Here is a 22,882-nt window from a genome sequence, read left to right as displayed (position 1 = left end):
ATATCAACAAATCCCTCTGTAAAAACCTTCAGAATATAGATAGGAATAAAACTGTAATGTTTGGTGTATATAAGTTCTGCTGAAGTGGAGATTTCTGACTCAGAGCAGAAGAAAAAAATCATTTTGAGAAAACTGCCTTTAAAGATATTTACTGTAATTGAAATCTATAGATGCAAATAGATAAAGTGCTATAAAATATACACTTAAAAGTGTATTTTGGATGTTTTCTTTCCACCAGTCTGAAAAAAAAAAACTTTATGAAAAGCTAAAAAAATTCAAAATCTCAAAATTGACAGGTGCCTGAAAAAACAGTGTTTTTGCCTGTAGTGTCTCCCCTTAAGTGGCGAAAATGGCTTCCCATACATAGAGAATAAGCCATTGAGACGTTTGACATTTACTCCCAGTAGCAGGTTTCTTTTGGTCAAACTTGCTTTAATACACACCTCTTCATGTCTGCAAATATCCACCATCAGGCTCAGAAAAAGCTTGGAAGAACTAGACCAGTGTAGTTTGACGTTCTAGAATAACTAAGCTGGATTTACTACATTTTAACCACACCGTCTCACTGAACTCTGTGTCTTGTGTTCATACTAACCTTTAAATATTATACACAAACCACACTGAAGGTCTGAGAAAGTGTTCTGCAGCTCCCTTTTAAGAGTGGCCTGTAAAAGCTGTTTGAAAGGTGCTGCTGAGGTTCAAGTGTGCGGCACATTTGTGCTCCCAGTATGAGAGGAGGGGCTCATAAAGACGCCCAGACATCTGGTACAGGTTTCAGAGAGGTTCTCTTGATGTTTCAGATTTTAGAGGCCTTGTACAGTACAACTTGAAGTTGGTTAGTTGTAGCTGTATGTAAATTTCAAATGTATTTATACAGTTATGTGAAAATGAAAATCAAGTTTTCTAATTTTCATTTTCATATACTTTCGAAGCACACTGAAACTGAATTAGGCATGTGACAGTATCAAACTTTCATCAAGCTTTCATCAAGGTATATGGTTTTATGACTTGCTTCAGTCCTCTATGATTTCATATGAGAACCTTTGACCTCATATGAGGTCCTCCTAACTAAACTTCTTTCCACAAATTGATTATAGAAATAAAAACAGTATAAATAAAAATTAATAACAGTTTTCTCTTTGTCTTAAAGGTGCCCTAGATTCAAAAATTGAATGTATCTTGGCATAGTTGAATAACAAGAGTTCAGTACATGGAAATGACATACAGTGAGACTCAAACTCCATTGTTTCCTCCTTCTTAAATAAATCTCATTTGTTTAAACGAACTCCGAAGAACAGGTGAATCTCAACATAACACCGACTGTTACGTAACAGTCGGGATCATTAATATGTACGCCCCCAATATTTGCATATGCCAGCTCATGTTCAAGGCATTACACAAGGGCAGCCAGTATTAACGTCTGAATCTGTGCACAGCTGAATCATCAGACTAGGTAAGCAAGCAAGAACAATAGCGAAAAATGGCAGATGGAGCAATAATAACTGACATGATCCATGATATCATGATATTTTTAGTGATATTTGTAAATTGTCTTTCTAAATGTTTCGTTAGCATGTTGCTAATGTACTGTTAAATGTGGTTAAATTTACCATTGTTCATTACTGTATTCACAGAGACAAGACTGTCGTTATTTTCATTATTAAACACTTGCAGTCTGTATAATTCATAAACACAACTTCATTCTTTATAAATCTCTCCAACAGTGTGTAATGTTAGCTTTAGCCACGGAGCACTATCAAACTCATTCAGAATCAAATGTAAACATCCAAATAAATACTATACTTACGCGTACCCTGAATCTGCACATTTATAATGATAGGCAGTTAAAAAAATTAATAAAAACAGACACAGACACATTCAGGGGACACTTAAGACTTATATTACATCTTTTGAAAACATGTTCTTTGGCACCTTTAAGTGCAAACAGTAAGTACAATCATAATCAAAGCACTCTCTCAATATTCAAAGTGCAAATAGAGACCAAATTGTTCTTCAAGTATGATACAGAGCTGAGAGATGATTACAACTACACAGCCCAGCCCAAGATAGCTTTCATAATGAGAGATATGTGCATCCATCAGGGATCCGCTTTCAAAATGCGGGGTATTGAAATCGTGTTTGAATTCGCACTCGCGTTTTACTTTCGCTTTCACAATCTCGTGTACTCTGAGCATGCATACTAAAAGATTAGACATTTATCAGACCCTTAGGCTCTGTTGTGCAACGAATCCTCCGCCATGGTCTTGTCAGTCATCTCATCACATGATCAGTGGACTCCGATTCCTGCTGCACTGTATGACTCTGCAGCTAGTGTTGGATGAGCTGGATGGGATTGAAGTGACCATTATTCAACTGAATTAAATGGTTTTATTTCTATAAAAAGCCAAAGGACAGTGGAGGCCTAATGTAAATGTAGCGGTGGCATATTCGATCCTAATTTCACCCTTACACTCTTTCATGGCAGTTTCGCAAGACAGCTTTTCTCTGATCTCGTGGCACAAGATCTCGTCACACCCCTAGACATAGCTGTCCACCAATGATGAAGTAGTGTGTCCAAAGCTTGCCTACTTTTCTGCTACACACTCAAAAGTATATACTTTATCTTCACACTTTTAGGGCATAGTATAAATAGGCGAACTGGGATGCAGCCATATTCTTAGTGAATCTAAACTCTAGAAGCATTTGGCCTGTAGCTCATTCTGCGATGGGTTTGATGAAACGAGTCTAATTTTCTCCAGCAGCAGATGCTTATCAGTGTGTTACATTTACAGAGGAAGCCGATAAGAGCGGTAATGAACGAGCTGAAATAGTCGATCAGGACGCCGGTGTTCCAGCAGGCTGAGATGTTCTGTGATTTACAGGCCTGGGGAACTTCAAATGTCTGGCTTGGCCTCTGACGCAGATGAGCGAACAGACTCGCTCCACAGCTGTTGTTTCTGAAGTCTCTGAAGCGCTTCATGTCCTGCCAAGAAAACACTGTGCCTCACATCTGACCTTGGGGTGAAAAGTCTCTCTGCACTGGGGTGGAAACCCTTCGGCCATCTGTGGCCCGCTGGTACCGTGTTGTTCATCAGCACATGCCCCGAAGCAAAACTTATCAATGAAACCTTGTCAGCTCACTTTTGAATATAGTCTTTTATTGTCCGTTCCATGATTATGTCAAAAAGTTATGCATTGTTATGCATGCTTAAATGCTATAAATGAGCGATTTGCAACACAGTTTTCAGTGTTAAATCGTTTGAGCAAACTTGATCTAGAAGTGAGAGTCTCCTGTGTATTTTTCGTAGCTAGAAGCCAAGACCAAAGCAGAGATTACAACATTAGTGAGATGCTGTGGCACAGATTTGACCACTGGATCTGAGCGTGTTAATAAATCTGGTCTGGACGTGAACGGCATCAGGGACGTTACGGACCAGCTCTCACTACACAGCCAGATGTACGTCAGCTACTGTCTGTCAAAAACTGGCAACATGTACAGTTGAGCATGAAAGTTTACATACCCCTTGCAGAATCTGCAAAAATGTTAATCGTTTTAACAAAATAAGAAGGATCATAAAAATTGCATGTTATTTTTTATTTAGTACTGTCCTGAATAAGCTATTTCACATATGTTTACATATATTCCACAAGACAAAAAATAGCTGAATTTATTAAAATGACCCTTGGTTCTTAATACTGTGTGTGGTTACCTGATGATCCACAACTGTTTGTTTGTTTTGTGATGGTTGTTCATGAGTCTCTTGTTTGTCCTGAGCAGTTAAACTGAGCTCTGTTCTTCAGAAAAATCCTCAAGGTCCTGCAGATTCATTGATTTTCCAGCATCTTCTGCATATTTGAACCCTTTTCAGCAGATGTGTGATTTTGAGATCCGTCATTTCACACTGAGAACAACTGAGGGACTCAAACACAACTATTAAAAAAGCTGGAAACATTAATTGATGCTCCAGAAGGAAACACGATGCATTAAGAGTCACCTCATTTCCCAGAATGCATGTGTTTTTCTGAATTGTAATTGTAAATTCCTTTTCCTGCCATTCCAATTCAACTTCCTTCCAATTCGGGTTAAGCGCAACAAACGTTGCGTCGCTTCCGGTTCAGATCTTTTGAATGTGCTTCCTTAAATATTGAGCTGTTTTGCTCAAGATGCCTTAAAGGTGCCCTAGAATCAAAAATTGAATTTACTTTGGCATAGTTAAATAACAAGAGTTCAGTACATGGAAATGACATACAGTGAGTCTCAAACTCCATTGTTTCCTCCTTCTTATATAAATCTCATTTGTTTAAAAGACCTCTGAAGAACAGGCGAATCTCAACATAACACAGACTGTTACGTAACAGTCGGGATCATTAATATGTACGCCCCCAATATTTGCATATGCCAGCCCATATTCAAGGCATTACACAAGGGCAGCCAGTATTAACGTCTGGATCTGTGCACAGCTGAATCATCAGACTAGGTAAGCAAGCAAGGACAATAGCGAAAAATGGCAGATGGAGCAATAATAACTGACATGATCCATGATATCATGATATTTTTAGTGATATTTGTAAACTGTCTTTCTAAATGTTTTGTTAGCATGTTGCTAATGTACTGTTAAATGTGGTTAAAGTTACCATCGTTTCTTACTGTATTCATGGAGACAAGAGCCGTCCTTATTTTCATTATTAAACACTTGCAGTCTGTATAATTCATGAACACAACTTCATTCTTTATAAATCTCTCCAACAGTGTGTAATGTTAGCTTTAGCCACGGAGCACAGCCTCAAACTCATTCAGAATCAAATGTAAACATCCAAATAAATACAATACTCACGTAATCCGACGCATGCATGCAGTATGCATGACGAACACTTTGTAAAGATCCATTTTGAGGGTTATATTAGCAGTGTAAACTTTGTTTATGCTGTTTAAGGCAAGCGCGAGCTCCGTGGGCGGAGAGCGTGAGCATTTAAAGGGGCCGCAACCTGAATCGGCGCATTTCTAATGATGCCCCAAAATAGGCAGTTAAAAAAATGAATTAAAAAAATCTATGGGGTATTTTGAGCTGAAACTTCACAGACACATTCAGGGGACACCTTAGACTTATATTACATCTTGTAAAAAAACATTTGATGGCACCTTTAAAATAACTGATGTCTATCGCATATGCAGATTGATATCTAAAAGTTTTTTTATTTTTATTCTTCTTCTCACTATTATTCAGATATTACTAAAATGGCAACAGTAAAAATAACTAGCTAGGTTAGCTGATTATCTTAAAAGTCCACTTTCTCCAACAAGCGGATGCAATGAGACCTTTTTTCCTGTTTGTTCAGCATAAAGCCTATTCAGTTCAAATTGATTTGAGTCGAAATGAGCCAATTTTTCAATTCTGGTTTTTGCAGAACTCTGGTTTACACGCATCCATCATGCTCAAGGTCTGTTAAAAGAAAACCAGAATTGCTTGAAGATGTAAATATGTGTGTTTTTTCTTTCCTCACCGCTGCTTCCTCTCTGTCGTCTGGAGCGTGTTAAGGACACATCTGTTTTTGAGTCCAGACTGAGAATCTTCTGGAATTAAGAGCTTTTGTTTCTTCATAGATCCACTAAGTTACACACAATAATTCATATTTTAATAAAGAATTGTGCAGTTTTCATCTCTTTGAGAGAAGCCGGGCGTCACGCAGAGGGATCAGGCTTTCATTTGTTTTTAATGTCAGAGTTTCATGAGTTCACGTGTGAAAAATCAGATGCTTTAATTGTTTCTTTACACTTACTAGCCTGAAGAATAGGTGTTAAGTTGCTATTGCACATACTTGATTTGATTTGAACACCTCTAACATGATGAAGCAGTATTTATGCTCCAAATGTGAATGATTCCTCAAATCAGAGATTCCAGCATTGTGTCCCTGAGTTTTTGCTCTGAAAAATATGTAAATATATGTGATATTGTGCAAGTTATTGACTATTGACATTGTTACTGGATGTTGGCCATGTTCATGTACTTATTATTTAAAAAAAGTATTAGAATATGTGTGTGGATATTGGGTAGTTGTTATAGTTTAGCATTTTTTAAACTTGCTTTTATTGTAAAACAGTTTAGTTTTAGTCTTCTTTCAGAAGGCCATGGCAAAAGTTGGAGCAAAGCATGCTAACACTTCTGCCGTTGGCTGCACAGACGAGCACTGAACACTATTTAGAGTCTCGTTGGCTTGGATAGCCTGCAAAGTTGACCCTGGCAAACTTGATTGCTAAAAAAGGAGCGTTTCTGTCCGAGCGATATTTAGGAAAAAATATTACACCATTCACAGCATTTGATAGCAATCATAAACGTTAGCCTGGTGTGTATGGCTCTGTTTGGGAAACAGGTACGCTATGTATAGTGGCCGTCCATACGGGTTTTGAACAAAAGATTAACATGACGGCACATGCAAGTCAATAAGTTGAATCAACTCCACAGCAACTACATAAATGTATCCACTAACCATTCAGAAACGTCCAGTTTCATTCTAAAAGTTGTAACTTCTTCCTAAATCTCTCCATCTGAACACCGTTACTGACAATCCTCATTTTGGCTGCGTGAGATTCTCCAGCTTTGTTGTTGTTGAGCAACCGAAACGTGAGTTGTTAAAGCTCCGCCTTCTTCTGGAAAGGGGGCGGGAGCAGCAGCTCATTTGCATTTAAAGGGACACACACAAAAACTGTGTGTTTTTGCTCACACCCAAACAGGGGCAAATTTGACAAGCTATAATAAATGATCTGTGGGGTATTTTGAGCTGAAACTTCACAGACACATTCTGGGGAAACCAGAGACTTATATTACATCTTGTGAAAAGGGGCATTATAGGTCCCTTTTAAACTAAAAAATAAGACAGTATACTTCCAGTCTACTTTCTATGTACTTCTTAGAATATACTCAAAATTAAGTATACTTGACTTATACTGACAGAAAAGTCTATGTATATTTGGCCTATACTTGTAACTCAATCTTTTGATCGAGATGTACTTAAAAGTATAATTAAGTATTTTGTAGTTGTGTACTCTTTTGATTGAGTAGCCTATTAAATACTTTGTTTTCCACTTAGTTTTACATACAAGTGCAAAAATAATATATAAATAGTAAAATATAAGTGTTAATTTCACTTAAAGAACTTATAAGAATAATTGCAGTCTAAAACTACTAAACTAGTAGTTTACCGAGAGTATACTTCAAAGTGTACTTTCAACTAAAAAATGTGCTGCAAGTATTTAACTAGTAAACTCTCAGTATACATATAAGTTCACTTGTAGTATAGTTGCAGTACAAAAAAAAACGTAGTTGTAAACTAGTTTACTACTGTTACACTAAAATTACACTTAATAGTATATTTTTTTATACACTAAAAAATGGGCCAATTTAGTCCAAAGTAGTATTGAAATAGTATATTTACAAGTATACTTACTACTAGTACGTTGATATTAGTATACTTACTACATAAAGTATACTTAAAAATAGTTTACTTAGGTATACTTAACAAAATGAACTTGAAGTATACTTATTTTTTGTAAGGGTAGTAGTGAGGCTGACAGGTGAATTTGGCCTCTTGCATTTACAGTATCACATGAAACTTCTCTGCATGAAGCAGGAATAAACATCAACAAATGCTCCGCTCTCAAGAGTCGTGATACTGAGATCTGATACGCCACAGACACATTTTAGAGTTGTCACACGCTTATTCCACAAATATAGGCTGTCTGAACAAATGAATTTGCCTCCAGATGCCCTTTCAACACACAGTCTTTGTTGTGATTTAACTGGGGAGTTTGAGCTCAAAGCGTCAGAGATGGAAAGCAGCGCAAGACGATAAAGAAACAAGGGCCTGTTTTTTCTTCAGCTGTAGATTGGAACCAGCTCTCTCTTAATTAACCATATGGCCCACACATTGCTGCTTAAAAAGGGCCTCAGTGGGTGATGGCATTATGGGTAAAATACCATGTGTTAGCCTTTAAAATGCAGAGGGCGGTCAGATCCTGCATGCGGCTCTGGGATGCATCTGTTGCTCTGGGTGGTAATGAGTTCACTGGGCTTTCATGCCTCTTAGACACATGACTTTAAAGAAAACATGGCCGTCCTGCGGCTGGAAATAATCTCAGCATTGCGTTCTGTGTTTAAACTGGGAGGCGGATCCGTTTTAAATCAATACAGCTAATTGGATTCCTGAAAACTCTTTTGGACCCGCCTCATGGAGGCTCTCATTGGTCGATGGAATACTTAAAAAAATCAGTTTTCACAAAAATATGAAGCAGCAGAAACTGTTTTCAACATTAATAATAAGAAATGTTTCTTTAGCTGCAAATCAGCATGTTAGAATGATTTCTGAAGGATCATGTGACACTGAAGACTGGAGTAATGATGCTGAGAATTCAGCTTTGATCACAGGAATAAATTACATTATATAATATATTCAGATAAAAAAACTGTTCTTTTAAATTGTAATAATATTTCACAATATTAGCATTAGAGACTTCATGAACATGGTTGTAGTTGAGGTAGTTGCCTGCTTACTTTACATGTGTAATAGTGAGCAGGTTGGGATTTGTACACCATGTACCGTGGTGCATTTTTGTGGTTCAGACGTCGGTGGTAGCAGATGATTTAGTCTGTTTCTGATGGTGTTTAATCTCCTGTCTCAGTGTGTTATATTCCTGGATTTAACTAGTTCCATGTGATACTTTAGCAACAAAACCCCCAAATGTTTCTGTTAATGATAGTGTCTCAAATCATCAAAGGAATTTCATCATATTCATCCTCCTCAAGGAAACGTGGTAGATCAGAGATACTTGGGCAAATATGCAAGTATTTCTGTTGCTTGAATAGTAAAGTATGGACATTTTTTTTATATATCTCACAATTCTAACTTTTTTCTCAGAATTGCAATATATAAACTCACAATTGCGAGTTATAAAAGTCAGAATTGTGTGAAATAAAGTCAGAATTGTGAGTTATAAAGTCAGAATTCGTTGATATAAAGTCAGGATTGTGAGTTATAAAGTCAGAATTGGTTGATATAAAGTCAGAATTGCGAGTTATAAAGTCGGAATTGGTTGATATAAAGTCAGAATTGCGAGTTATAAAGTCGGAATTGGTTGATATAAAGTCAGAATTGCGAGTTATAAAGTCGGAACTGGTTGATATAAAGTCAGAATTGCGAGTTATAAAGTCGGAACTGGTTGATATAAAGTCGGAATTGGTTGATATAAAGTCAGAATTGGTTGATATAAAGTCAGAATTGCGAGTTATAAAGTCAGAATTGGTTGATATAAAGTCAGAATTGCGAGTTATAAAGTCGGAACTGGTTGATATAAAGTCAGAATTGGTTGATATAAAGTCAGAATTGCGAGTTATAAAGTCGGAACTGGTTGATATAAAGTCAGAATTGGTTGATATAAAGTCAGAATTGCAAGTTATAAAGTCGGAATTGGTTGATATAAAGTCAGAATTGCGAGTTATAAAGTCGGAACTGGTTGATATAAAGTCAGAATTGGTTGATATAAAGTCAGAATTGCGAGTTATAAAGTCGGAACTGGTTGATATAAAGTCAGAATTGGTTGATATAAAGTCAGAATTGCGAGTTATAAAGTCGGAACTGGTTGATATAAAGTCAGAATTGGTTGATATAAAGTCAGAATTGCGAGTTATAAAGTCGGAATTGGTTGATATAAAGTCAGAATTGGTTGATATAAAGTCAGAATTGCGAGTTATAAAGTCGGAACTGGTTGATATAAAGTCAGAATTGGTTGATATAAAGTCAGAATTGCGAGTTATAAAGTCGGAATTGGTTGATATAAAGTCAGAATTGGTTGATATAAAGTCAGAATTGCGAGTTATAAAGTCAGAATTGGTTGATATAAAGTCAGAATTGCGAGTTATAAAGTCGGAACTGGTTGATATAAAGTCAGAATTGGTTGATATAAAGTCAGAATTGCGAGTTATAAAGTCGGAACTGGTTGATATGAAGTCAGAATTGGTTGATATAAAGTCAGAATTGCGAGTTATAAAGTCGGAATTGGTTGATATAAAGTCAGAATTGCGAGTTATAAAGTCGGAATTGGTTGATATAAAGTCAGAATTGGTTGATATAAAGTCAGAATTGCGAGTTATAAAGTCAGAATTGGTTGATATAAAGTCAGAATTGCGAGTTATAAAGTCGGAATTGGTTGATATAAAGTCAGAATTGGTTGATATAAAGTCAGAATTGCGAGTTATAAAGTCAGAATTGGTTGATATAAAGTCAGAATTGCGAGTTATAAAGTCGGAATTGGTTGATGTAAAGTCAGAATTGCGAGTTATAAAGTCAGAATTGGTTGATATAAAGTCAGAATTGCGAGTTATAAAGTCGGAACTGGTTGATATAAAGTCAGAATTCGTTGATATAAAGTCAGAATTGCGAGTTATAAAGTCGGAACTGGTTGATATAAAGTCAGAATTGGTTGATATAAAGTCAGAATTGCGAGTTATAAAGTCGGAACTGGTTGATATAAAGTCAGAATTGGTTGATATAAAGTCAGAATTGCGAGTTATAAAGTCAGAATTGGTTGATATAAAGTCAGAATTGCGAGTTATAAAGTCAGAATTGGTTGATATAAAGTCAGAATTGCGAGTTATAAAGTCGGAATTGGTTGATATAAAGTCAGAATTGCGAGTTATAAAGTCGGAACTGGTTGATATAAAGTCAGAATTGGTTGATATAAAGTCAGAATTGCGAGTTATAAAGTCGGAACTGGTTGATATAAAGTCAGAATTGGTTGATATAAAGTCAGAATTGCGAGTTATAAAGTCGGAACTGGTTGATATAAAGTCAGAATTGGTTGATATAAAGTCAGAATTGCGAGTTATAAAGTCGGAATTGGTTGATATAAAGTCAGAATTGGTTGATATAAAGTCAGAATTGCGAGTTATAAAGTCAGAATTGGTTGATATAAAGTCAGAATTGCGAGTTATAAAGTCGGAACTGGTTGATATAAAGTCAGAATTGGTTGATATAAAGTCAGAATTGCAAGTTATAAAGTCGGAACTGGTTGATATGAAGTCAGAATTGGTTGATATAAAGTCAGAATTGCGAGTTATAAAGTCGGAATTGGTTGATATAAAGTCAGAATTGCGAGTTATAAAGTCGGAATTGGTTGATATAAAGTCAGAATTGGTTGATATAAAGTCAGAATTGCGAGTTATAAAGTCAGAATTGGTTGATATAAAGTCGGAACTGGTTGATATAAAGTCAGAATTGGTTGATATAAAGTCAGAATTGCGAGTTATAAAGTCGGAACTGGTTGATATAAAGTCAGAATTGGTTGATATAAAGTCAGAATTGCGAGTTATAAAGTCGGAACTGGTTGATATAAAGTCAGAATTGGTTGATATAAAGTCAGAATTGCGAGTTATAAAGTCAGAATTGGTTGATATAAAGTCAGAATTGCGAGTTATAAAGTCGGAATTGGTTGATATAAAGTCAGAATTGCGAGTTATAAAGTCGGAACTGGTTGATATAAAGTCAGAATTGGTTGATATAAAGTCAGAATTGCGAGTTATAAAGTCAGAATTGGTTGATATAAAGTCAGAATTGCAAGTTATAAAGTCAGAATTGGTTGATATAAAGTCAGAATTATGTGATATATAGTCAGAATTATGTGATATAAAGTCAGAATTGGTTGATATAAAGTCAGAATTGGTTGGTATAAAGTCAGAATTACATGATATAAAGTGAGAATTGGTTGATATAAAGTCAGAATTATGTGATATATAGTCAGAATTATGTGATATAAAGTCAGAATTGGTTGGTATAAAGTCAGAATTACATGATATAAAGTGAGAATTGGTTGATATAAAGTCAGAATTGTGAGTTATAAAGTCAGAATTGGTTGATATAAAGTCAGAATTATGTGATATAAAGTCAGAATTATGTGATATATAGTCAGAATTATGTGATATAAAGTCAGAATTGATTGATATAAAGTCAGAATTGGTTGGTATAAAGTCAGAATTACATGATATAAAGTCAGAATTGGTTGATATAAAGTCAGAATTACGTGATGATAACTTGCAACTGTGAGAAAAAATAGTTAGAATTGCAACTTTATATCACACATTTCTGACTTTATTATTCGCAATTGAGAGTTAAACTCTCGCAATTCAGAGAAAAAAAGTCTGAATTCTGAGATAAAAAGTTGCAACCACTTTTATTTTTTTATTTAGTGGTGGAAACAAGCTTCCATATTAAAGCATGGTGTTAGAAATACCAAGGTCATACGTTTGCATCAAATGTGTACCTTGAATGAAATTCTCATGGAGAATCTCAATAGTTGGAGAAAATTAATAGTTTTTTTTTTTTACTTCAGGAACTCAACTGTTTCTCTCTGTTACTTTTTGGTCCAAGATATTAGGTATTTTGTAGTGAGATTTAATCTAATTTGACACTCTATCATCACTTTTCCGTCCCTGAGGAGGAAATGCTTGAGATGGAGGCATTTATTTTTTCTGTGGTTTCTGGGCTGGATATTAAACTAACACCTCTCTTGATCTCCTCTTGTGTTTTTTTTCCATGTTTCTCCTCCAGGAGCTACAGAACGGTGAGCTGAAGGATGGACACTCGACGGTCCACCGCTGCCCTCTAGAGGGTGTGTATTCATATTCACTAATCACACATCAGACACTGCAAAATGTCCAGTATTTGAATATTTGTCTTCTTTTCCAGTACAAATATCTAAACATTCTTATATTGAGACTGGAGATATTAAATGACAAGATAAGGTGTCTTGTTTTCTGAAAGATTTATCAAAATGAAGTGAGTTTATGCTTAAAGTCGGCATGAAACAGAAGTTAGGATCATCTTTTCTTCCCTATTGTGATGTATATCTGAGTGAAACTGCTAGAAAAACTGTAGGGTGGGAATTGATTTTGTCCATGGGGAATTGATTGGATGGTTGTGGTTTGCTATTGGTCAATAGTAATATGTTAAGTCATTTTGCTTCTTAAGTAATTGTGTCTTGATATAAGAATGTTTAGATATTTGTACTGAAAAACAAGACAGAAATACTGAGTAAAAATCTGCAGTGTCTCACATACTTATGGACCCTACTGTATGTAAAGTGTGCTCTCTGTGCACTCAGTGTAGTGTACTCACTGTATTTGTGTGTGTGTTTAGTGGTTTTGCCTCCAGAAAAGGCTGAAGGATGTGAGAGTTTTCTTCAGTATCTGCCGTCTGAGGATGGAGAGAGAGACCTGAAGGAAACCTGCAAAGGAAAGAAGCGCATCAGTCTAGATGTAAGTTCACACACCAAGCAACAAACAATAGCTAAATACAAGGACATCATTTATGGAGGGCACCTTTGTAATTATAGAAGTTTTATAATTGATATAATTGGAACACACAAATATGCACAAAATACATTAATAATCATAAAAAGAGTGATAATAAGCTACATATTTTCAGTTATCATTAATATCTAAAGATTTATTTCTCTACAAAATGACATACACATGACATGTGTGAGATGTGTGATTTTTTTTTTTTTTTTAACTGATTCATTATCCGAATAAACCTAATCATTAAACTTTAAGCTTTATTTTAGATTAGATTTTAGCTTTTTTTTTTAGAAGTCGTTTACTTCCCAGTCAAAATATCTCTAAAATATACTATTTTTTAATAGCTGTTCTAAATTTACTTTTTACCTTTATGCATTTAGCAGATGCTTACGGAAGAGGATTAGGGCCAAGCAATAATAAAAAAATTAAATCATCTCGAGATTAAAGTTGTTAAATTTCGAGAAAAAACTTGTTAAATTTCGAGAAAAAAGTCGAGATAAAATGTTGAGAATAAACTTGTTAAATTAACGAATTTATTCTCGTAATTTAACGAATTTGTTCTCGTAATTTAACAACTTTTTTCTCATAATTTAATGACTTTATTCTCAACATTTTTATCTCGACTTTTTTCTTGAAATTTAACTACTTTTTTCTCAAAATTTAACGAGTTTATTCTCGTAATTTAACGAACTTTTTCTCATAATTTAATGACTTTATTCTCAACATTTTATCTCGACTTTTTTCTTGAAATTTAACGAGTTTTTTCTCGTAATTTAATGAGTTTATTCTCAACATTTTTATCTCGACTTTTTTCTCAAAATGTAACGAGTTTTTTCTCGTAATTTAATGAGTTTATTCTCAACATTTTATCTCGACTTTTTTCTTGAAATTTAACGACTTTTTCTCGAAATTTAATGAGTTTGTTCTCGTAATTTAACAACTTTTTTCTCGTAATTTAATGACTTTATTCTCAACATTTTTATCTCAACTTTTTTCTTTAAATTTACCGTCATTTTTCTCATAATTTAACGACTTTTTTCTCGTAATTTAATGACTTTATTCTCAACATTTTATTTCGACTTTTTTCTCGAAATTTAACGAGTTTTTTCTCGAAATTTAACAACTTTAATCTCGAGATGGTTTTATTTTTTTATTATTGCTTGGCCCTAATCCTCTTCTGTAGATGCTTTTATCCAAAACAACTTAATATAAAGATAACTAATATAACTAATACAAGATAACTTGTTTCCTGAGAAAATGATCAAAATTAAGTTTATGCTTAAAACAAAAACAAATATCTGCCAATGTGGTTATAAAAGTCAACTTGTTTTTCTTTTCTGACCACATTGGCTGATATCCGTCGTTTGTTGTTGTTTTAACCAAATTTTAACCATTTTGACAATTTTCTCTTATGTATCTTGATTTTAGTCCCTAAACTAACTCAAACAGGCCCCGCCTCTTTATTTTGCATATGTCTTGGGCAGAAATTATTTAAATTAGGAATATTGTGAGGTGTTCGTGTACAATGGAGGTGTTTCAGAGAGTTCAGAAACTGTGACACTGATATAGAGAATAACTCCTGCTGGAGGGACTTTGTGCTTTGTAACTTTGCAGAGCTTTTTCAAGCTCAAACAGCAACATTACACACTAAAAAAAGCTGAAAATATCTAAAACCATTTAAATGACAATAACACAGAACTGTATATCTGTGTTCACTGTAAAAACTCTGCTCTGATAGTGCAGTAAGAACAAATGAGACACATCGGTGATATCCGAGTGCATTGCCAAAGGCCTGAAATCATGGCATATACCGGAAAGTCTTCTTGCTTTACTTCACCATCCATTCTGATGTCGTAAGATTTCACCCGCTCGGCATCCCCACCTACAGATGCCCGCAGCATCTCCAGACGTGTGCTCATCCAATTATCATCTTGTTACCAGATACCCATGAATCACTGCTGCTGCCAAAAGCTGTAACTGAGAATCGGTTACTGTAACTGATAAACCCTTACACATCCTCTCTGAACAGCTTGAATGGCATTTTAAGAGTTAACCTGAAACATAATACCTGTAGATTACACTTTTTCTTCATCAAAAGAATAATATAACCATAAATAAACATTCTGTCATAATTTACTCCCCCTCATGTTTTTCCATATCTTTGTTTATTCTGTGCAAAAAGAAATGAAGCTTCTGTTTTACATACAGTAAAATGAAAGTGGATGCTGCTGCCTAACGTCTGTATTTATTTATTTATATTGTATTACTGTGTTTTAATTTTTAGATTGTTTGATGGTTGCAGAGTTATTTTAGTATTATTTATATACTATTATAGTTTTTATTAATATTTAGAATTAGCTTTCATTTTAATTTTTTCAGTTTTATTTTTAATTTTAGTTCAATTATTAGTAATTTTATGTGGTTTTGCCATTTTTGTTCTTTTTTTAAATATTACTATTTAGGTTTAATTTTTCATTTCAGTTTCAGTTTTAGTTTTTCTTTTTATTTCCTGCTGCTACTAATTTTAGTGCTTCAACTGCAAAGGCAACATTTCTAATTTTCATGTAGTTTCTATTTTAACCTATTGTAATCTTATATTTGTTTTATTTATATTTATTAGGTTCATAGTAAAAGCCAAACCAGGGACAAGAGCTGCCAACCCTGTGCAGTCAAATTAAATAAATTAATAAAATGACACGCAATGATGAGTTTTCATTTTTGAGTGAATGATTTCTTTCCTAATAGGCAGTGACAGTCATTGACAGCCTCCTGCTGGTCACGAGTGTAACTGCATGTTTGCGTGTTCTGATCCCTCAGGATCTGGAGTGTAACGTGTCGCTGGTTGATGACAACAGGCAGGAGTGGGTCTTTACCCTCTACGATTTTGACAACAGCGGAAAAGTCACAAAGGAGGTAAAACAAAATTGCTAATTTTTTCAGTTTAAATTTCAGTTTAGCAGTCCTGCAGGGATGATGTGTCTGTACCTTTAAGTGAAGCAGCAGTGTTTCATGCACAAGTGTGCTGCATGCTTGTTCATGCAGTATGAATGATGTAACCTGTTATTGCAATTATGCAAATGATTGCATATACTGTATGCAAATGATTACATGCTGCAGATGTGTGAAACAGGCCTGCCGTAAACAAACATGCTATGCAACTGACATTCATTCCCTTCATTAAAATGCATGAGAATGTTTGAATGATGTCGGTGTGTGTTGTGCGTTAGGACATGTCCAGTTTGATGCACACTATCTATGACGTGGTGGATGCCTCTGTCAATCACTCGTGTAACAGCAAACAAAAGACCCTCCGAGTCAAGCTGACGGTCACTCCAGAACCTGGAGCTCGCAGGAGGGACGGGACACACGCCGGGACCGGTGAGACTCTGCAAAACACACATACAAATACAACCACAGTGGGGGGTGTGATCAAAATATTATTTTTGAGATTAACAGTATATAGATCATGATATAGTATTCCTGTTGCTCAAACAGTAGATCAGGGCACTTTCAACGCCAAAATGTGTGTTCGATTCCCTAGGAATGCATAAACTGATCAAATGCAATTTAAGTCGCTTTGGATAAAAGCATCTGCCAAATACATAAATGTAAATATAGTTATTTCATCTGGAAATACAACAAAAATAGTTCAAATTAGCACACTGTAATTTATGGGTGCACATAAATTGGTTTGTTTCTAGATGGACTCAAAGTAAAAGATCAGATGATTCATAAACAAATGAATCAGTGCAAAAAAAGCTTCACATAATGAAACGCTAAAAGTTAAAAAGATTCAAAACAGTCAAAAACAATAAGTGCAGGCTATAATTTGTGGGTGTACACATAAATAAATTTGGTTTCTGTCTATATGGATGGACACAAACCAAAAGATCAGATGATTCATAGCAACTGAATCAATCAATCAACATTTGAGTGAAAAAGACAGTTAAAGTGTTATATAACAAGATAGTTCATGCTGTAATTTCTGATTGAATAAGACACATTCAAAGCAACCATAATCAACTTAACTTCACTTTGTTTGTGCCTTACTTTCTTTGCTCCCTCTTCAGAGAGAGATGCTAGTCGTTTGAGTCGCATCGAGTCGACTCACACGGAGGAGAGCCGCGGTGGCGACAGACGGCAGCCCACACACGTCAGGTGAGCAGCTAATGTTCATGTGTCTATGTGTCTAATGCACAGCTTAAAGAGTCGTGTGTGTGGCTTTGTTGTGTTTTCTTTGGGATCCATTGTTGATTATAATGTGAGAGGTCTAGTTTTGTGTTGCATCAAATGTAGCGTATGAACCAATTTCAAAAAGTAATCATGTTATCTAACATGCATGATTTGACTATGCCTAAACTTCACTGTATTTGTTATGCCATATATGTCTGCATGTGCTGTATTAAAGCATGATGGATGTTTTTTCCGGTGATGTGACAGAGGTCAGCCTGCTGAAGCTCACGAGGGGAATCACTACTGCGTGGATGAGAACACAGAAAGACGAAATCATTACCTGGATCTGGCTGGAATAGAGAACTATACCTCCCGATTTGAAAGTAAGATTTTTGTGAATGTGCATGATAGCACTAAAAAACTATCATTAAAGGGTTAGTTCACCAAAAATGAAAATTCTGTCATTAATTACTCAACCTCATGTCATTCCACACCCATAAGACCTTTGTTCATCTTAGGAACACAAATTAAGATATTTTTAATAAAATCCGATGGCTCAGTGAGGCCTGCATTGACAGCAAGATAATTAACATTTTCAGATGCCCAGAAATGCTCAGCTTCGAAACTTTACGAATCTTTTGTTTTGAATCAGTGGTTCGGAGCATGTATCAAACTGCCAATGTCACATGATTTCAGTAAACGAGGCTTCGTTACATCATAAGTGTTTTGAAACGTTTCGAAATTTCAATGGTTCACGTGACTTTGGCAGTTTGATACACGCTCCGAACCACTGATTCAAAACAAAAGATTCGTAAAGTTTCGAAGCTGAGCATTTCTGGGCATCTGAAAATGTTAATTATCTTGCTGTCAATGCAGGCCTCACTGAGCCATCGGATTTTATTAAATTAATATTAATCTTAATTTGTGTTCTGAAGATGAACGAAGGTCTTATGGGTGTGGAACGACATGAGGGTGAGTAATAAATGACAGAATTTTCATTTTTGGGTGAACTAACCCTTTAACACAGACACGAGTGAGTTGTGCATTTCCGGTTTAGATGGCAAACACTGTTCACAGAAAAACATGAGCTGTTTGAAATGATTAGAGATTGAAGGGAGAATCTCATAGCCACATTTCACTTCAAAATCCCCTCAAAAAATACTTTTTTTACAAACACTGAAGGGTGAGTCTCAAAAAACCCATCAGGAATAGTCATATTTCACCACAAAATTAAAGAAATTTCCATTTTAGGACCTTAAAACATTAACATTTATTATGGGCCAAGCACCGAAGGTTGTATCGAGCGGATTGTATCCGTTGGCGTTTTTTTTCTTCTTCTTCTTCTTCTTCTTCTTCCGCTCTTGAAGTCTATGGCAGCCCATATAACCGCTTGCGGGAAAGTGTGAAATTTGGCACACAGTTAAAAGATAGTCTGAACTGTGTCCATACCAAATTTGGAGTCTCTAACTTAATCCCTCTAGCGCCACCAGCTGTCCAAAGTTGCACTTATGTTTATGTTAATAACTTCTGAACCATAAGGGCTAGAAACAAAATTCAAGACGAATCGATTGGCCGTTACTCCGATTTTCATGAAAATTGAACCAGATCATCTTCAGACAATGTCGACAAAAAGTTATGGAATTCAAGTTGATTCCTTAAACAGTGTTCGAAAAACACATGAATGAATTGTACATAGTGCTTGCGAAAATAGAAGTAAGGCTGTATCTCGGCAACGCTTTATTGTATTCAGACCAAACTTAGTACGTGTCATCACAAGCTTGACCTGTGGCATCATGCAGTGTTTCGGCGCAGCGCTACCTACTGGTGCGGAGATATGAAAAATGGCTATTTTTGCTTATAACTTCTGATGGGTTTGTCCAAAAATCAGTCTCGTTGGATTCGGGGAATCATCCCGAGTCGAATGATATCCAACTTTCCCATATCAGCTGTTTTGGCCGTCGGCCATTTTGAATTTTGTGCTAAAATGCTGTATTTTACAAATGCATTAGTGTATTGTTACGAAACTCAGTATGGGTCTTTGGCACCATACCCTGACAGTACACAAAAAGATTAGGCGCAGCGCCACCTTGTGGTCAAAAAACAAAATTTACAAAAATTAATAACTTTTGACTATATTAACTGATTGTAATGATACCAGTCTCAGTAGATTCCTTGGGTCATGCTGAGAACATAGATATCAAATTTGTTATAGTCGGCTGAACTTCCTGTCCGCCATATTGTTTTTCTTTAAAAACCTACTTTTTCGAACTCTTCCTAGACCGTTGCTCTGATTTTCACCAAAATCGAACCGTATCATCTTCAGACCATGCCAACAAAAAGTTATGGATTTCAAGTCGATACGTCAAACCATTTTCGTATACCGGAGCAACGAATTTGAGGCATGATGCAAAACCCACTCTTGAAGCTGTATCTCTTCAATGCGTTGACATATTGACACCAAACTTTGCAAGTGTCATTTTCACCTCACTCTGACCATACCACAACAATTTGGACACAGCGCCACCTATTGGTAGAAAGTGATGAACCAGTAAATCCTCATTTCTGGTCATTTTTCAGCTCTTTTACCTAAAATGATATTAATAGGTCTTTAATTGCTCACTGTTGCAGTTAGTCTGATGCTCCCAGTCGTGTTGGCTTGCTTCTTGTGCCGTTTTTGTGCTTGGCCCCGTAATTGCTGCTTGCAGCTATATTTTATTTTTTATTTGACATTATTTTCATACTTTAAGCTCAGCCCCTCGTTTCTCATAAAAATCTCATGACTGCAATGCAAAAGAAAAAATAAGATATTATTTTAATTGTAAAGTCTTCATCATGGTAGTATTTGTTGTGCTGCGTTTAATTTATGCAGATTTTTTTTTTTTTTTTAATTGCATTTCATTAATTTTCCTAAAAACAGACTTAATTTTCTTTATCCATTATATTATTCCTTAATTATGTTCATTGTGCTGACAATTTATAAAATATAAATATCTTAAATTTGTTCTGATCCTTTATTAAATATTATTCCTTAATTATGTTAATTATGCTGAAACTTTAAAAATATATAAATATCTATATATCTAAATATAAAATATAATTAAATAAAAATATAAATATTTCTCAATTTTGTTCTGATTCTTTATAAAATATTATTCCTTAATTATGTTCATTGTGCTGATGCTTTATAAAATATAAATATCTTAAATTTATTCTGATCCTTTATAAAATATTATTCCTTAATTATGTTTATTGTGCTGATGCTTTATAAAATATTATTTTATATATTATTAAATTTCTCTGTTTCTGCAAGATTCCTCTCCTCCTGCCGCCCAACAAGAGCCGCCCTCACGGCCCTCACACAACCAGAGTCGTTCCCGGTCCCATGAGCCCGAGACACACGCCCATCAGCGGCGGTCACAGGTCATCGCCGACCACTGTGTGGCCCTGGATCCCCGCGTGCGCAGCGCCCCCCAGTTCATCAGATCGCCCAAGGGAACGTCAAAAGGAGCAGGTGGCGGCCAGTCTGCAGCCAAAATCAGCAAATGCCACGGCTACTATCCCTCCATGCAGGGCATGCATGGCACAGGGGGTCAGGATGTGTACCATCTACCCCAGCAGAACCAGCCGCAAGCCCCGTCGGGTCACCAACACCCTCTCCAGCACAGTCACAGCAAGAGGGTGAGAGCCAAAGCCAGAGAACAGGCCCTGTCGCCTTCAAAACAACCTTCGCCAGCGCCGGACCGTGAGCAGACCGCTGGCTTTGTGCTTCCTGTGGTTCAGCGACATGAACACCATCATCATCACGAACATCATCATCATCACCACTACCACCACTACCATCAGACATGAGTTCGCCCTGCGACGCCCCGGACGATTCTTAAGTCATTTTATGGAGCGGAAACTCTGCTTTCATAAAGCTGTGGATTTTAGTTGATCGTGTAATAGAGCTTTCAGGTAAACAATGCAGAAGACCGTGCCTGTCAGGTTTGTACGGGTCATTCCTGTTCTGCAGTACGGATGTTCAGAAAGTATTTTTATATAAAAGCATATATCCAGTGTTGGGGAAAGTTACTTTTAAAAGTAATGCATTACAATATTGCGTTACTCCCTAAAAAATCTAATTGGGTTAGTTTTTATGGAAAGTAATGTGTTATGTTACTTTTGGATTACTTTTTCTCTCCTAGGCTGGTCTTGCTTGTACGGAAGAGGATTAGGGCCAAGCAATAACAAAAAAATAAAACCATCTCAAGATTAAAGGTGCTAAAGAGGATCTTTTCGTCGACTGAGAAACCAAAGACTGTTACTGAGTTTTTGAAATGAGCGCATGCGTAAGAACAGCCCCCCTCCTTCACAGCTCATTTCGAGGGAACGCCTCCCAAAACTCGTGCACGAGTATTGGAACACGAGTTTTTACCACCGGCATTCGCTGTGTCGTGTTAGTGGATTCATTATGTCGGACTCACCGCAGGTAACTCATAATCTGCAGTTGTTACTCCTGTCTCCTGACAAAAACATTGCATGCGGCGCCTGTGGAGTGTGGAAAGTTACTGGAGCGCGCAGCCGCACACGTCTCTCACAAGGAACGTCATGGCAGTGATTGACAAGCCAGAGGGCCAATCGTTTACGCGATGATTGTGTAAACGATTGGCTGATGTTTTTAAGGCCCTACCTCGTGCACAGATGATGTATATTAATATTATTCCTTTCAGTGCACCTAATAAATAGTCTTTTATCATTAAGTAAAGACAGTTTCAAGTAATATTGCAAAAATGTATAAAACAAAACATCCTCTTTAGCACCTTTAAAGTCATTATAATGTGAGATTAAACTCGTTACATTTCGAGAAATAATATGAAATACAATGTTGAGAATAAAATAATTAAATTTCAAGAATAAAGTCGTGTTTCAAAAAACACGAGAAATTTCGAGAAAATTTCTTAAATAAAATGTTAAGAATAAACTTTGTGAATAAATTTTGAGATTAAAGTCATTGTTTAAAGAAAAAACTCCTAAAGTTTCGAGAAAAAAGTCAAAATACAATGTTGAGAATAAAATAATTAAATTTCGAGAAAGTCGTTGTTTCGAGAAAAAACTCATTAAAGTTTGAGAATAAAAATTAAAATTTAGAGTTTATTCTTGACATTTTATTTCAACTTTATTCTCGAAATGTAATGATTTTATTCCCCACATTGTATTTTGACTTTTTTTTTTTTCTAGAAAATTACAGAGTTTAATCTCGCATTATAATGATTTTAATCTCGAGATGGTTTTATTTTTATATTATTACTTGGCCCTAATTCTCTTTCATATGCTTGTTTGATTTTTAATTACAAAAAAAAAAAATCATCAGTTTTTAGCAAATGTAA

General features: G+C 35.6%; 1 protein-coding gene across 2 annotated transcripts in view; it reads left to right on the top strand.

The window, feature by feature from the left end:
- nkd2b (NKD inhibitor of WNT signaling pathway 2b) overlaps positions 1-21,832 on the top strand; it is a 54,582-nt gene extending 32,750 nt beyond the window's left edge. For both annotated transcript variants that reach the window (XM_048153621.1, XM_048153620.1), the window contains 7 exons: positions 12,595-12,655; positions 13,183-13,301; positions 16,161-16,256; positions 16,571-16,721; positions 17,414-17,501; positions 17,784-17,899; positions 20,827-21,832. In XM_048153621.1, the coding sequence (XP_048009578.1) occupies positions 12,595-12,655; positions 13,183-13,301; positions 16,161-16,256; positions 16,571-16,721; positions 17,414-17,501; positions 17,784-17,899; positions 20,827-21,365 (1,170 nt within the window). In that variant the 3' untranslated portion in view covers positions 21,366-21,832. The remainder of the gene's footprint in view (positions 1-12,594; positions 12,656-13,182; positions 13,302-16,160; positions 16,257-16,570; positions 16,722-17,413; positions 17,502-17,783; positions 17,900-20,826) is intronic.
- Positions 21,833-22,882: the final 1,050 nt, after the last annotated feature.

The sequence above is a fragment of the Megalobrama amblycephala genome, linkage group LG13 (assembly GCF_018812025.1).
Source record: "Megalobrama amblycephala isolate DHTTF-2021 linkage group LG13, ASM1881202v1, whole genome shotgun sequence".
NCBI classification, from domain to species: Eukaryota; Metazoa; Chordata; class Actinopteri; order Cypriniformes; family Xenocyprididae; genus Megalobrama; species Megalobrama amblycephala.
Note: the sequence above shows the minus strand (reverse complement) of the source record. Positions and strands in the feature narration are given on the sequence as shown.